At 39.3% G+C, this 17,715-nt stretch overlaps 1 protein-coding gene across 1 annotated transcript in view; it reads right to left on the reverse strand.

The window, feature by feature from the left end:
* The window catches only part of TGFBR1 (transforming growth factor beta receptor 1), a 63,807-nt gene that overhangs the window by 17,249 nt on the left and 28,843 nt on the right, over positions 1-17,715 (reverse strand). Inside the window, 4 exon segments of the mRNA XM_007461649.1 lie at positions 3,311-3,541; positions 8,780-9,010; positions 11,899-12,144; positions 16,258-16,264. Coding sequence (XP_007461711.1) covers positions 3,311-3,541; positions 8,780-9,010; positions 11,899-12,144; positions 16,258-16,264 — 715 coding nt within the window.

Raw genomic sequence — 17,715 nt, forward strand, 5'->3', positions numbered from 1 at the left:
AATTATTTTTTTTTTTTTTTTTTTTTTTTTTTTTTTTGCGGTGCGCGGGCCTCTCACTGTTGTGGCCTCTCCCGTTGCGGAGCACGGACTCCGGACGCGCAGGCTCAACGGCCATGGCTCACAGGCCCAGCCGTTCCGCGGCATGTGGGATCTTCCCGGACTGGGGCACGAACCCGTGTCCCCTGCATCGGCAGGCGGACTCTCAACCACTGCGCCACCAGGGAAGCCCAATTTCTATATTTTGAAGGTTGTTAATTGAAAGAAAGCAATTCTGATTAGAAAAGATTAAGGAATGAAATGTTTTCAGAAGATTCTGGAGGAGATTTCTGGGTATTTTTGAAAGGATTTAGATATTTATGGTACTAGTACTAGTTCTTTATCAACTTGTTTCTTCATAAACTTTGTAAACTGATTCTGTTCAAACTTACACCTTTCCTTGATACAGGTACATCACTAGCTTTATCTGCATGCTTATTAACCATAACTGAATTCTGAAAGGCTCACAAATACAAGAAATAAATAGGAACACAGCAAGATGGAAGAATGGGAGGTTTTCTGAGGTAACAAGAGAGGTGGAAGGAAGAAGGACATATTAGAGGCTATGCCCACATAAAGGGTTGTCTAAGGTGGAATTAACAATCAGTATGAGAAAGATAAAGAAAAGGGGAATGGGGGGTGGGGAGCTAGGTTCTAGGCAAAGTCCATTAATTCTGACAAAGAAGAAAGGAGGTGTAGGGAAGAGCCAGCAGGGTTTTCAGTTCCCATGGTAACCCCCAGATGACAGTACCAGCTTGGCTGCTGCCTGAGCGAAAAGGAAGAGTTCAGGGCACAGCAGCAGGAACATTTTGTATGGGTTAGTGTGTTTACAACTTGGAACAAGCCTAAAACATGCTGGGCCTGGGTAAGGGTTGAACCTCAAAATGCAGATTTGAAAGTCACCACTACCTACCATTGAGTTTGAAAGCAAAACTGTGGGTAAGTTCTTTGAGGGAGAAATTACTATTTGTAGAATTAGAGCCTTCATATTAAGAAAAGTTTTGTTTTCTGAAACTCATATTAAGAAGAGTTTCAGAAAACAAAAACACCTATTAAGAAATAAAGTCCAGGGGCTTCCCTGGTGGCACAGTGGTTGAGAGTCCACCTGCTGATGCAAGGGACACGGGTTCGTGCCCCGGTCCGGGAAGATCCCACATGCCACGGAGCGGCTGGGCCTGTGAGCCATGGCCGCTGAGCCTGCGCGTCCGGAGCCTGTGCTCCGCAGCGGGAGAGGCCACAGCAGTGAGAGGCCCGCGTTCCGCAGAAAAAAAAGTCCAGGGTCACAGAATACAAAGGTTGTTTTAAGGGTTGGGGGAGAAGCTAAACGGTGTCGAAGACAGAAGAAAGTGAAAACTAAGGACTGGTCAGACTATGATCACTGCTTTTGTTTGTTTTGTTTTTAAATTAAGTAATACTGAATTGGTAGTATCTATTGATAATCCCTGCTTACATCCATCACTGCCCCTAAGTCACAAAAAGCAGATAATCACACTTATACACCTGATTTGATGCAATAGAAAGAATATGTAAAAAGTATATTTTTTCAGGAAACCAATAAAATAATCAGATTCAGTCTCTAATTTTAACTACCAGTTTTCAAATTATACAAGGAGCAAGTTCAGAGATACTATAAGAATTCAATTAGCAAATCTAGAATATGATAAGCCCTATAGGACAAACAATCCAGTTTCTTCAACAAATAAACTGCGAGAAGAAAAAGACAAAGGGGAACCCTAGTGATTTTAAGGGATTTAAGATAAATATCAACCAAATGCAATGGATCCTAAAGTGAATAACCAATTAAAAAAAAAAAAAGGTTGGGGGGGGAGACCATTGCAGAAATGTGAAACTGACTAGATATTTGATGGCATTTTAAAAATGGACAATGGTAGTATTGTTATGTTTCACAAAAAAAAGATTCCCCATAATCTAAAGATACAAACTGAGATATTTATGGATGAAAAGATACGCTATCTGGGATTAGCTTCAAATAATTCAGAGGGGGCAGAGTAGGTGGAATCAGAGCTCAAATATGGTTGGCAGTGAGCTGATAATTGTTGAAGCTGGGTGATGGGGGTTCATTATACTATTCTCTGCTTTTCTATATACTGGAAATTTTCTATAAATAAAAGTTTAAAAAAACAAGTAATAAATGTTTGTTGTAAATAAATTTGAAAATACAGAGAAGCAAAAAGAAAAATCAAAATCACCCATGAACACAAACTGAGATTAAACATTGTTAATATTTCAAAGAAATAAATATTGCTGAAGAAAATGGGAAGGGACAGAAGTAAAAAGATGACTATGGTTATGGCCTTTAAAAAAGATGATAGCAGTTTTTTAAAAAAATAGGAAAGCTGGGAAATACAACTGATTCAGGGTGGGTGTGATGAGAGTCAAGTTGTAATACTGGGTTGGCCAAAAAGTTCATTTGGGTTTTTCTGTAACATCTCACAGAAAATCCCAAATGAACTTTTTGGCCAACCCAATACAAGCCTCTGACAAAAGCTATAAAGGTAGGATTGTGGGCACTACTATAATAACTGAACCAGGAAAGTAAATTAAGTGCAGTCTGAAGTCACTTTTCACTTTTCAGTCACCTCTCATGTTGACTGTCTACTGACATGGCTTCCTCACTTGCTTCAGCATCTGCCCCCAGGCCTCAAGCACCTGTGTACCACAGGCAAGAAAAGGTCCACATGGTTACTAAGGGCAAGGTGGTTTTGGAGAAACCATTTCTCTATTTAAGTGAGTTTACTTAAAAGATTAATCTATTTAGCCCTTAGCAATTTAAACACAAAATACACTGAGAAGTTATTCTTACTCTCCCTATACATAAGGTCATTAGGAAATATTAGAATGCCCTAATGGTCAGGAAGAGATTAAAAGGAAACATATATGAGCTCTAGCCTATCTCAAAACTCTGGGCAACCAGAGTTTATAAATTTTATAAATAGTTATGACTATCCTCAGTAACTAACTTCCCAGAACCAAACAACAAAAGCACGTAACCTTTTTTTTTTCCTTTTTTTTAAACAGCTCTTTACATTTTATAAAGCAATTAGAGGTTTAGGAACATGTTGTCAAGAGTCAAGAAAATCTTTAAGAAGTTCCTGTTTCTAAAGGCTTCTAATATATTCTATTTTACTTAATGGGTCTAATTTATATTAAAAACATCCATTTCTCATCAAATATGACAATGTTTAATAGTCTTATTTGTGGAAAGGATTAAATATATTTTGTAACACTCAAAGGAGAAGCAAATGTTACTCACCTTTATTGTCTGCTGCTATAAATCCCAAGATGTTTTCATGACGTAACATGACGGTCTGATAAATCTCTGCCTCACGGAACCATGAACGTTCTTCTCTAGAGGAGAATATTTTAACAGCAACTTCTTCTCCTCTCCATTTTCCTCGCCAAACTTCTCCAAAACGACCTTTGCCAATACTTTCTTGTAACACAATAGTTCTCGCAATTGTCCTCTGAACAAGCAATGGTAAACCTAAAGATAAAAAGAAATAGTATTCGACACAAACAACCAATATCGGTACCTGTTTCTAACACCACGATAGGCATTAAAAGAGTGACTCAGAAAGGTTTAACTCCTTAAAGGAACTTACAATCTCACTGAGGAAATATAGAGTAAATTTGCAAAAACAATAATTCACGATAAAAGGAAAATAATAAATACAATAGAAGAATCCAGAAACTCCTGCCTAGAGAGTCAAGGTAGGCTTTAAAAGATAAGCTGAATTTAGATTGTCCTTTACAGAAGTGATAGGACCAAAGAAGAAGACAAGGAGGTAAGGTGTTTAGGTAGGAGGAATATGCAAGCAAAAGTAGAAGAAAGAAATGGATGATACATGTTTAGGGAACCAGCTTAGATAGATAAGCAGAAAAACGATGTATGGGGGACTTCCCTGGTGACGCAGTGGTTGAGAGTCCGCCTGCCAATGCAGGGGACACGGGCTCGTGCCCCGGTCCGGGAAGATCCCACGTGCCGCGGAGCGGCTGGGCCCGTGAGCCATGGCCGCTGAGCCTGTGCGTCCAGAGCCTGTGCTCCGCAACAGGAGAGGCCGCCCGCATACCGCAAAAAAAAAAAAAAAAAAAAAAAGGATGTATGTAGTTAAACAGTAGAAGAGAAGTTGCACCAGAATGTGAAGAGTACTGAATGCCCGGCTCAAGATGACCAATGAGAGCTGTGGGTGAAAGAGGAACTAGTAAGCATTTCCATTCATTTCATGAATGGAAAGAAATAATTTAAAAATCTCATTTCAGAAAGATGAGTCTGGTAACAGTTTTACAAATGGGAGGAGAAAAGTGTGTAAGCATAAGAAATGTAGAAGTAAATTCTGGTCTAACTTTTAATAAATCATTAAAAATTATCACAGAAACCATTTCAAGGCAAGCAATTTACCAATTTACGCACCAGGAACTGGCTGCCTAGGCAACACTAATATCTTAAGGAAAGATGCCAAGTAACTTACCTTGGTGATGAGACATTGGCAATTTTCTCACTAACTGAACTTGCCTTACTATAAAATACATAGTTTTAAATATTACCACACTTATTTCATTTACATAAAAGTATTTACTAACTACCTACAAAATTTAAGTAACACTATATTTGGGACTATTCCAATTCCCCATGGACTAAGAACTGTCAAATTATACTGACACAAAATACCAGTGTACATCGTGTTCTACGGTATTCTATTTATACAGTCTAATACACATAAATTTGTGTCACTTATAATCTATCTTGAGTTGCCTGCTAGATCAAATTAAACTAATGGAAGTAAATAAAATTATCTGGTCTCTTTGATTCTCTGGTGTGAAATACTTATAAATCCAAATGTTAAATCTTTGTCTTTTTTCATCTTTAAGTTTCTCAAATAGATCCTTCCTTCCCCTTGCTCTATCCATCCTCCCTACTTCCTACAAAGTAGTTAGCAGTCTAATTGTAAACAACTGTTTTTATAAGGAGACTGCTGGTTAAAAATAAATCTGTGAAAAATCCTTATTTAAATCCAGGAGCTCTTTTGTATTATGAATAACCAATTCCTAATTATGTTGTTTACAGTAGACACTAACTTACAAAATTTTCTTAAAGCCTTTGAACAGGGCCACACCATGTACTTAAAGATTTAAAGTATACTTAAGAGTTCATTTCAGGAGGCTGATCTGGAAGTTACAAATGCAGGGAATAAAGAAGAAAGGGAATAGCAAATGGGAAGTCTGAAAATGCCTGACACATTCAGGACTCACGCAGGGTCAAGAAAGCCTACCTAACAGGACAAAGAAAGTCTTTGTCTTCCCCTTCACAACTGGATTCTAGATGCAGAACTAGAATTAAAAATCAAATCTAGATTTATCATATTATCTGTATTTGGTTACCATAACCCACATGAAAATCTGAGCATTTTTTAAAAAGTAATAGTTTTCTTCTAATGACAAAAATAAACAGGCCTAATTCAGATCTCTATATTCTCTGCTTTACTTTTGTGCCTTTTAGAACTGCTTGAGAGAAAACTTCAATAGGGAAACAGGGTCCAAGCACCTTTACATGCAGTGAACAAGAGAAATAAGACCTGAAGGACATGCATGCATTAAAGAGATCATAAGCATGAATGAGACATAATAAACATTGGCCTAAGAGACGCACACTCTCAAAAACTGGCACACAGGGGACTTCCCTGGTGGTGCAGTGGATGCGACTCGCACTCCCAATGCAGGGGGCCCGGGTTCGATCTCTGGTTGGGGAGCTGTATCCCGCGTGAGTGCCACAACTAGGGAGCCCATGTGCCACAACTAAGGAGCCTGCCTGCCGCAACTAAGACCCAGCACAACCAAATAAATAAATCTGGCACATGTTTGCATGTTCCCACATACTTTGCAATCTAATGACAGCTTAAATATGGGCGCATGCACAACCTGTGATTCAAATAAATGCAACAGGGATACGATTAGCTTTAAGTTTAGAGCTAGGTTCCATAACACCTCTCTCCATTGTCTCCCTGCAATTCCTAAGTTAAAAGTACAGTCTTTGAAAGAGAGAGATAGGGCCTTTCCTCAATTATGGTCATAGTACTAAGAAATAAACATTTGAATTCATAACATAAAATGTTTTATCTTTTCCTCAATGAGTGAAAGAACTAAAAAGGACATTATACACAGACATTTGACTTACTCAGAGGCATGAGTCCCATTCATGAAATGGCATTCAGGCTTTATAATAAATAGAAGAAAAAGCAATGGAATTTTCTGCTGTCATTCAACAGAAGATAGCTTCTGTGTGGATAAATCTGAAAGCCATTAACACAGAATAAACTATAACAGGGAAGGAGGCCTTAAACTAGTTTTTCTGTAAAATGCAGCAAATTCATACTGTATATCAGATTTTTTTCCCAAATATCTTTTCAATAAGAATAACACCTGTCATTTGGATATAACTTTACAATCTACCAAGTGCTTAAGTGCTTTCACACAAACATCTCGTTTCATTTGAACCTCACAACAATCCAGTAATGTACACTGGGCAGGGTTCATTACTTTCATTTTAAAGATGAAATAACTCAGGCATGAGACATCAGCTAACTGCCCAAAGCCACAGAGCTGGCAAACAATGCATTCAAGTTTTTGCAGGGTGTAAAAGGAGGCATAAAAGGAGGGAGAGAAGCTTTCAACAATAGAGCTGGGTCCCTGACAGATCTAGAAATATAGATAAAATGGAAAAAGAACAATTCCATTCTTTACTACAATTCCATTCTTTACTTCATGTCTGTATCTTAAAAGGTAAATAAATATATTCTTATTCAGAAACAAACTGCTATCCAGACAGCAATTTCTTTTAATCCTTTAGGTAGGCTTGCTCTCCTTGAGGCCTGATACATACCACTGTGCCAAGTGGCATGAGCTGCTCTGATTTCTCTGGGTGTAAGTGTGGCAACAAGAGAGAAGGTCCAAGGGATTAATTCCAAATGATCTAAAGCCACCCTAATTTTCTGTGACTTTGGCCCTTATCATATTTTGTTGGTCCAGGTTAGCTTCTAGAATGAGCCACATATTCTTTGGGAACCCTCTGAACTAACTCAGAATCAAAGGAGAACCCTAAAATAATCTCTCTCCACTCCTCCACCACTCCTGCCCAAAGACTGTCACATCTTTAGTACTAAGGCTGCTCCATCTCAATCCAGCCAGTCACTGCCTCCCACCTCACAACAGTCACAGGGATCCCTAAAGGCTGCCTTAAGAGACCCGGGCTCCACCGTAAGCCTGTATGTATCCTAGCAGTCATGGGCAGAACTCACTTACTGAATATGTACGGCCAAATTCTACAGAAGAAAACTTTATGTCATGAAATCAGTTTCTTCATATTTAAATGAATAAACATACATACATATATATGAATATACCTTCATTCCCTTAAAGACATTTGTCATTATGTGAACTTTCTGTATCATCAGGTGTGATTTTGTGCTTCAGAGTCATATTCCTCCCCCAGTCACAATTTCTGCTTTAAAGTTCCTTCAGGGACTTCCCCGGTGGCACAGTGGTTAAGAATCTGCCTGCCAATGCAGAGGACAAGGGTTCAAGCCCTGGTCGGGGAAGATCCCACATGCCATGGAGCAACTAAGCCCGTGCTCCACAACTACTGAGCCCGCATGCCACAACTACTGAAGTCCACGCACCTAGAGCCCGTGCTCTGCAACAAGAGAAGAGTAGCCCCCGCTCGCCACAGTTAGAGAAAGCCTGCGCGCAGCAACAAAGACCCAACGCGGCCAAAAAATAAAATTAATTAATTAAAAAAAAATAAAGTTCCTTTAATCACTTGATTATAAAATTCATGAAATTTTCATTATACGTATATTTTAAAATCTTTTTATCCATGAATATTTAAAAATATACTTTTTAAAGGACAGTACATCTCATTTAAAAGTCCTAACAAACCACTTTAAGTATTATTATCAACAGTATCTGTCGCATATTTCTGATGAGGAAACAGAAGCCCAAGGAGAAAACATGGTTTAACCAAGATAAGACAGCCAATCAATGACAAAGCTTGCACTGGAATCTAGATCTCTTAATTCCTGGCTAGGAATTAAGTGTCAGATTACAATACTGTAGAGGATAGGAGTCTTCTCTTAGTATCCTTCCAAAGCACATGTAAGAAAAAGTGAAAAATAAATCCCTTTTTGATTTAAATATGAAGCACTGATTGCTATACCAAAATTTGCTTCAGGTAATTAGATAATCTATTTCTGATCCCACAAAAATCAAAAAGAACTGAGAAAAGCAAATATCAGAAGGGCCATGGATCCATAAAGCTATATTAAATAACAAGATGGTCAGACTTTTTTCTAAAGTGAGAAAATGACTAAAAATTCATTAGTTTAATAAAAAACTAGGCCTGAGCCAGAGACAGCGATTTAATGTTGAAAAAGCAAATAACCTTCACAATTCCAGACACACTCTCTGTCATGCCTGCTTTCAATACAAAAATAAAGCTGCTAAACAGTCCTGAAGAGAATGTGTAAAATGCAGATTATTTGAACATCTGTGAACTTCGGCCTCAGCTACAGAGGAATAACTGTCCTTATTCTCACAGTCATGAGAAGGTGAGAATGTTTTGAAAGTTACAAGTTTTAACATACTAAGCCAACTGGCTTAGCTAACTAATAAATAACACAGTTAATTTAAAAAAGACATCTTAGGAAAAAGAAAAAAACAAATACATTACCTGATCCAGAACCTGATGTTGTCATATCATAAATTAAATCTTTTAACGTAGTACCCTCTGAAATAAAGGGGCGATCTAATGAAGGATCCTCTTCATTTGGCACTCGATGGTGAATGACAGTGCGGTTATGGCAGATATAGACCATCAACATGAGTGAGATGCAGACGAAGCATACTGGTCCAGCAATGACAGCTGCCAGTTCAACAGGACCAAGGCCAGATGATGGCTTTCCTGGAAAAGGGCCTCAAGTGAAATAAACATCAACAACAATAACACTGTAGGCGGCATCCACAATTTCCTAAATCCTCCACATTTCCTGCAGTTGGCCACTACCACCATTAGTCAGAGCCTCATCACAGCAGCTCATAAAGTTCAAACCCCTAACAAGTGAAGCACTTAATCTTCTCCCATTGGCTCTCCTTTTATGATGACCAGCTCTGTCAACATCCACTTAAGTCTTCCTGAAGTCTTCAGCCATCCCCTAAATAACAAGGCCAGCTACCACAAACACTGTAGGACCACCCCCCACCCCACTTAGCCCTGTCAGATCGCTAATAGAAGAACCAATAATCTGGAACAACTCCCATTAAATATTTCTTCTTAAGTCACTGTCTTCTTTTTCTTTTTTTTAAAAAAGTAGTTTGGCTTATCTTCTTATTCCAAGGCTAGTATATGCTCATAGCAGGAAAAAAAATTTAAAAGTATAAATACAGATGAGCAAAATTTTTTAAAAAATTAACTACAGCCTCACCATCCCCCCCAAACTCACCTGTGTATATATCTCCACCAATTTTTTTCATGCAAAAATATATCCTCTTTTTTTAAAATAGTTTGCATGTGTATACTTTCTAGTTTATTTTAATCACTTAGGCTTTTAATTAAAGATCTTTTTTTTATAATCTCTTTTAACAATTAATAATTTGCATTGTTTCAGAAACACATTAATTACAGCTGTTTTGGCATTCATTCTGACACATGCTGGTTCACGGCTCACCACCCTTTCTTTCACATCACATCTTTATCATTCTTGAGATCTTTATTTGGATTGATTTCATATGATAAAGAATCCTAATTCTAGTAATTCCTTTCAGAAAGAGTATATGGGTCCTTATACACTGAATACTTAAATTATCTAAAGATGCTTGTTGCCTTTATATATGAAAAATCTTGGCTCATCTAAAGAATTTTGGGTAACAAGCAATGTTATGATATTCCATTGCCTTCTGGTATTTAAAAAAAGCAAAAAGTCTGAACTTTTTTTTCCTTTTATAGGTAACCAATGTTCACTTGTGCTGAATGTGTGCACAATTTTTCTTTATTCTTGAAAACTGATAGTTTTTTTCATTATATATATTTGATTAAGTATTTTTTCATTAATTTTACATAGTATTTCTTCTCTCTTCTGTCCTTTTGCCCTTTTCTGGTTTTATGCTAAGCATATTGGATCACCTAGATCTGTCCTCTATGTCTCTTAATTTGCTCACCAACTGTCTTTTTCTCTGAATTGTAACACAATTTCTCAAGTTTGTCTTGCTTTAAGCTTGTCTCACACTTGACAATAAAGTTACAACATCCAGTCTGCTGTTCACTTTCAGTACTGCATTTTTAAAAATAATTCATCAATTGAGCTTTTCATCTGAAAGCAATCTTAACAACTGTGAAATGCTCTCATTTCATTGTGAACAACTGAAAACAGACCTTGGACTGTCTGAAAGTTCTTCCCTAACATGTTGTAAGTGTATTTCATAGGATGACATCTACTCTCATTTATCCAGTTCAGTTCACTTCTTTTGAAGCACGGAATCTTTCCATTTGGTAAATTTTTTTGCTGTCTGATTATCAGGGACCTGGGGATGAGGTATTTGTGTATTTTAGCATTAAAAATAAAGTGAGCTCTTCATAAGGTTTTGTGAGTCTCCATTCTGATATTTCAAGCCATTTCAAATAATGGAAATGGGTAATTCTGGAATTATCATTCTTTATCATATTAGAATTGCAGATGCCTATATAAAAGTCAGAAAAATTAGTCTGACAGAGCTTTGCCACAGGGACCTTCTCTATCATGCTGAAGATTTGGTTTTACTTTGCTGTTATCACTCGAACTAGGTGGAGGACTGCCTTCCTTCTACAACTGGCAGGACTGGCCCGTTTCCTCTGAGCTACAGCAGTGCTTCCTACTTTAATTAGCATGATGCCTAGACCAACTCTGAGTGGAAAGTGAGCACTGAAAGCAGGTGCTTCCTAAAGGAGAATTGAGAGTTTGCCCCTGTAGCCTAGCCTCACACCCAGCCCCTCAGCTTAAGGTATTGGTGGGATTCTGCAAGAGGGTCTTTCACCTACTTCTTTTCCTATAGTTAGTTCTTCACTAATCTGTTATAATCTGCACTATAAACTGCAGAGTTCCTCACAACTATAGGCATGTGGGTGGCATTTCTTCCATTAATTCTCTTAGCATTAATATAGGTTTTCCTCATTTTTGTAACACCTTTGATTATTATAGTAGGTATTTTGGATTTGGGGAAAGTGCCAGAAGAGTTAAACAGATGAGCTCAGACTGGCATCTTAAATCAGAACCTTAAAATTAATCTAATCCTAAGCATTTATGAAGCTCTGGCTCAAATTCCTGGCTCTTCCAGGACATTTTAAAATGTAAACTATGGTGAAGGACCAAAAACCGAGAAATCGTATATAATAATTTATACATAAAGATCATAAGGCAAGATGATATTACAAAACGAAGGCACCTGGACTGTTTAGTGCTGCTCTCAATTCCCGCCCATTACTGACTGCTTTAAAAGACAGGAGCATTATTCAAGGAAAAAATTTCACTCTGAGGACATACTGCTATGGTGGGCTTTATCAGGATTCTCTAAAGGAGGCTACCCTTTTAGGCACAACAGACCTCAGAGAAAGTATCTTGGAACCACCTTCTCAAACAACACACACGCAGGAGACAGGATCTTGGCTACCCTTATAACTACTACTTTGGACAAGTTACTTCTTGCCTCTATACTGAATAAACTGGGATAGACTATTTCTAAGATCCCTTCCAGCTCTAAAATCATAGAGTCTAAGAGCTTTTCTTGTAGTATCAAGAAAAAACTTATACAACAACTTACCAACAGTTGGGAGTTCTATTTTATTGCAGTGGTCCTGATTGCAGCAATATGTTGTAGTAACAGACCCAGTTTTTGAAGATGGTGCACATACAAATGGCCTGTCTCGTGGAATTAGGTCGATTTCAGCTATACACATGCTATTATGTATAACTTTGTCTGTGGTCTCTGTGACAGAGACAAAGCAGAGCCCATCTGTGACACAAGTAAAATTGTCTTTTGTACAAAGGTGGCAGAAACACTGTAATGCTGGGGGGAAAAGAAAAGATCCTATCAGAAAAAATTCTCAAGGTTAACAATTTTAAATTATCCCATATTCTCTGTACTAATACATTCCTGATTCTATTATAATTATACAATTTCTTTGCTCTGTTCAAAAAACCAAACTCTTTGTTAACCTGAGAAGTTCCAAATTCTGTTAAGAAGCACACATATGTAGGAGCCAAACATGTTGAAATTTGGACCCAGGCTTTTTCCTAAAACTTTTGGCTTCCAAGTATAGAAAAACTGTTACATGCAATTTCATCAATGTAAGGTAAGCATTTGCCCTCCCATTTGAAACAAAGTACACTGAAATTTACAAAGGTTATACTTATTCTTATTGGTCCAAAACTAGGCATTCATATATTCCCCCGACTGGGGAGCAATGTGAAAATACTACCACCTCCTCACTGTAGGTTGGAAATGTCAGGGTAAGTTTATGGTAATGGAGTAATGGAAATAGATTTGTATTGAGCCAGACATTCCTTTCTCCTTTGCAAATCCCCAAAAGACATGTATCTTCTAACTAGGATTAGGGTACTTTCTCATAAGCAAGGTAACAATACATATGTGCTCCAATCACACAGGCAACTGGCTACAGAAATGACTGGAGAAACACTAGCTCCATGCCCACTTTTATCTATTTGATATTTATACTCAACTTAAGGGAAGTCTTCTAATTATCACCAACACCTTCCCATACACACATACAACCTTTCACTAAGCTCTCCAACAAGATTAAGTGTTCCCCAAAGCATACACTGCTTACCAGAACTGTTATTTTTTCCTCTCCCTCATGATCCACATCTAAAACTAGGCCTGGTACACAGCAACATTCAAAAAGTGCTGAATGAGTGACAGATCACTAGGATCTCATGAAACAACAAAGCACACATATGTCCTTGAGTCCAATCAAACTTTACAATTACATGTTGTTAAGGGAAAAGGAAGAGTACAGGTTTGCAGAATGGCCATCTGTGATGAGAGGCCTACTGTAACTAGAAAAAGAGTGGCTAGGCGGGCAGGCCAGAAGAAAGCTAGCTAACTCTGAACAGCTAACTTGGTGTGCAGGAAAGGGTTCACTCAGCAGGCCCAAGTTGCTGAAACCTTGCACATCCCCAAGAAAGGCCTGTCTTCAGGACTGGCCCTTGGCCAGTTCCTGGGAGATGAGCTCTGACACCTTGAAATATTCTCCCTGATAAGAATGCTGCAAACCCTTTGTGACTGAACCCCAGTAAAAACCCTGGACACCAAGGCTCTGGTAAGCTTCCCTGGTTGGCAACACTTCACATGTTCTGTCATACATCATTGCTAAGCTATGGAGTGCACCTGTGCTACTGTACTGGGAGAGAACATCTGGAAGCTTGTACTGGGTTTCTCCTGGACTTTGCCCCATGAGGCGTCCCTTTTCCTTTAGATGATTTTAATATGTATCTTTCCACTGTAATAAATTAAAAACCATGAGTATAACAGCTTTTCTGGGTCCTGTGAATTCTTCTAGCAAATCATCAAGCCGGAGGATGGTCTTGAGGACCCCTAACTCACTTGCTAAACCCAAACTCAAGGAACATCTGCATTACCTCAAGCAGCTGCTTCCTGGTTGCTAGCTTAATTAGCATGCTTGTCTATTATCTTTACGGACCAGCAAAGTTTTACCTTAATCATTATAAAAATTCTTTTCTTTCTCCATAGACAATTCAGTTCTTTGAACTAAATCCTCCCAAGCATGAAGAGAATTCAAGAAAAGTATAAGAAAAAGATACAGTTATAATCTAACATTTAAAAGACTGTTAAAAGAGACAGTAATTTATTCATGGTGAGGCTTGGCGGTGATTGTAGGTTCCCTGGGTATAATTTCCTAAGGAGGGATTCTGAACCAGGAATCCACGGACTGGCTTCAGGGATACAAGGATCCCATGAAAATGTAGGCCAAATGTCTATCTCTCTGCCTACTTGAAACTGTAGGCCAAATGTCTATCTCTCTGCCTACTTGAAACCCACCCTCTCATCTTTTAAGACCCTATTCAAACAAGATCTTTTCCATGATGTGATCTAAACCTCTCCCCCTACCCATAAGACAACTGGGTGACTCCTTTCAATTTTTTCCCATAGCCCTCTTTGCATACCTTTAGGTTAGCACAAATCAATCTATTTACACTTTGCCGTTAAAGTGTCTCTCATTACATTAAGAAGGGCCAAGTTTTTAAAATTTGTTTTATTTTCCCATCTTTGAATCCTGTACTTCTAGGCAGTGATCAGCAAAATTATTTGCAAGGCAGACCTTCAAGATGGCAGAGGAGTGAGACGCGGAGATCACCTTCCTCCCCACAAATACATCAGAAATACATCTACATGTGGAACAACTCCTAGAGAACACCTACTGAACGCTGGCAGAAGACCTCAGACTTCCCAAAAGGCAAGAAACTCCCCACGTACCTGGGCAGGGCAAAAGAAAAAACAGAGACAAAAGAATAGGGACAGGACCTGCACCTCTGGGAGGGAGCTGTGAGGGAGGAAAAGTTTCCATACACTAGGAAGCCCCTTCACTGGCTAAGACAGGGTATGGCGGGAGGGAAGCTGTGGAGCCATGGAGGAGAGCACAGCAACAGGGATGCAAAGGGCAAAGCGCAGAGGTTCCCACACAGAGGATCGATGCCAACCAGCACTCACCAGCCTGAGAGGCTTGTCTGCTCACATGCCAGGATGGGCAGGGGCTGGGAGGTGAGGCTCAGGCTTTGGAGGTCAGATCCCAGGGACAGGACTGGGGTTGGCTGCGTGAACACAGCCTGAAGGGGGCTAGTGCACCACAGCTAGCCGGGAGGGAGTCCGGGAAAAAGTCTGGACCTGCCTAAGAGGCAAGAGACCATTGTTTCAGGGTGCGAGCTGCGGCTATCAGTGTGGACACCAGAGACAGACATGAAATGCTAAGGCTGCTGCTGCAGCCACCAAGAAACCTGTGTGCAAGCACAGGTCACTAACCACACCTCCCCTCCCAAGACCCTGTGCATCCTGCCACTGCTAGGGTCCCGTGATCCAGGGACAACTTCCTTGGGAAAATACATGGCACACTTCAGGCTGTTGCAACGTAACACTGGCCTCTGCCGCCGCAGGCTCAACCCGCATTCCGTACCCCTCCCTCCCCCTGGCCTGAGCCAGAGGCCCCTAATCAGCAGCTCCTTTAACCCCGTCCTGTCTGAGCGAAGAACAAACGCCCTCAGGTGACCTACACGCAGAGGCGGGGCCAAATCCAAAGCTGAACCCCAAGAGCTGTGCGAACAAAGAAAAGAATGGGAAATTTCTCCCAGCAGCCTCAGGAGCAGTGGATTAAATCTCCACAATCAACTTAATGAACCCTGCATCTGTGGAATACCTGAATAGACAATGAGTTATCCCAAAATTGAGGTGGTGGACTTTGGAAGCAATGATTTTTTTTTTCCTTTTTCTCTTTTTGTGAGTGTGTGTGTGTGTGTGTGTATGTTTCTTTGTGTGATTTTGTCTGTACAACTTTGCTTTTACCATTTGTCCTAGGGTTCTTTCTGTTTTTGCTTTTTTCTTTTGTTTTAAGTGTAGTTTTTAGTGCTTGTTATCATTGGTGGATTTGTTTTATGGTTTGGCTGCTCTCTTCTTTTTTTTACATTACTCTTTAATTTTTTTTATTTTTAATAATTATTTTTTATTTAAATAACTTTATTTTATTTTATTGTTTTCTTTCTTTTTTGCTCCCTTTTCATCTGAGCTGTGTGGCTGACAGGGTCTTCATGCTCCGGCTGGGTGTCAGGCCTGTGCCTCTGAGGTGGGAAAGCTGAGTTCAGGACATTGGTCCACCAGAGACCTCCCAGCTCCACATAATATCAAACAGTGAAAGCTCTCCCAGAGGTCTCCATCTCAACGCTAAGACGCAGCTCCACTCAACGACCAGCAAGCTACAGTGCTGGACACCCTATGCCAAACAACTAGCAAGAAAGGAACACAACCCCACCCATTAGCAGAGAGGCTGCCTAAAATCATAATAAGGCCACAGACACCCCAAAACACACCACCAGACGTGGACCTGCCCACCAGAAAGACAAGATCCAGCCTCATTCACCAGAACACAGGCACCAGTCCCCTCCACCAGGAAGCCTAAACAACCCACTGACCCAAGCTTACCCACTGGGGGCAGACACCAAAAACAACGGGAACTATGAACCTGCAGCCTGCAAAAAGGAGACCCCCAAACACAGTAAGTTAAGCAAAATGACAAAACAGAAAAACACACAGCAGATGAAGAAGCAAGGAAAAAACCCACCAGACGTAACAAATGAAGAGGAAATAGTCTACCTGAAGAAGAATTCAGAATAATGACAGTAAAGATCCAAAGTCTTGGAAATAGAATGGAGAAAATACAAGAAATGTTTAACAAGGACCTAGAAGAACTAAAGAGCAAACAAACAGTGACAAACAACACAATAAATGAAATTAAAAATTCTCTAGAAGGGATCGATAGCAGAATAACTGAGGTAGAAGAACGGATAAGTGACCTGGAAGGTAAAATAGTGGAAATAACTACTGCAGAGCAGAATAAAGAAAAAAGAATGAAAAGAATTCAGGATAGTCTCAGAGACCTCTGGGACAACATTAAACGCACCAACATTTGAATTAGGGGTCCCAGAAGACGAAGAGAAATAAAAAAGGGACTGAGAAAATATTTGAAGAGATTATAGTTGAAAACTTCCCTAATATGGGAAAGGAAATAGTTAATCAAGTCCAGGAAGCACAGAGAGTCCCATACAGGATAAATCCAAGGAGAAATACGCCAAGACACATATTAATCAAACTGTCAAAAGTTAAATAGAAAGAAAACATATTAAAAGCAGCAAGGGAAAAACAACAAATAACACACAAGGGAACCCCCATAAGGTTAACAGCTCTTCTTTCAGCAGAAACTCTTCAAGCCAGAAGGGACTGGCAGGACATATTTAAAGTGATGAAGGAGAAAAACCTGCAACCAAGATTACTCTACCCAGCAAGGATCTCATTCAGATTTGATGGAGAAATTGAAACCTTTACAGACAAGCAAAAGCTGAGAGAGTTCGGCACCACCAAACCAGCTTTAAAACAAACGCTAAAGGACCTTCTCTAGGCAAGAAACACAAGAGAAGGAAAAGACCTACAATAAGAAACCCCAAACAATTAAGAAAATGGGAATAGGAACATACATATCGATAATTACCTTAAATGTAAAGAGATTAAATGCTCCCACCAAAAGACACATAGTGGCTGAATGGATACAAAAACAAGACCCATATATATGCTGTCTACAAGAGACCCACTTCAGACCTAGAGACACATACAGACTGAAAGTGAGGGGATGGAAAAAGATATTGCATGCAAATGTAAACCAAAAGAAAGCTGGAGTAGTAATTCTCATATGAGACAAAATAGACTTTAAAATAAAGACTATTAGAAGAGACAAAGAAGGACACTACATAATGATCAAGGGATCGATCCAAGAAGAAGATATAACAATTGTAAATATTTATGCACCCAACATAGGAGCACCTCAATATATAAGGCAAA

This window comes from Lipotes vexillifer, unplaced genomic scaffold (assembly GCF_000442215.2).
Source record: "Lipotes vexillifer unplaced genomic scaffold, Lipotes_vexillifer_v1.1 scaffold809, whole genome shotgun sequence".
NCBI classification, from domain to species: Eukaryota; Metazoa; Chordata; class Mammalia; order Artiodactyla; family Lipotidae; genus Lipotes; species Lipotes vexillifer.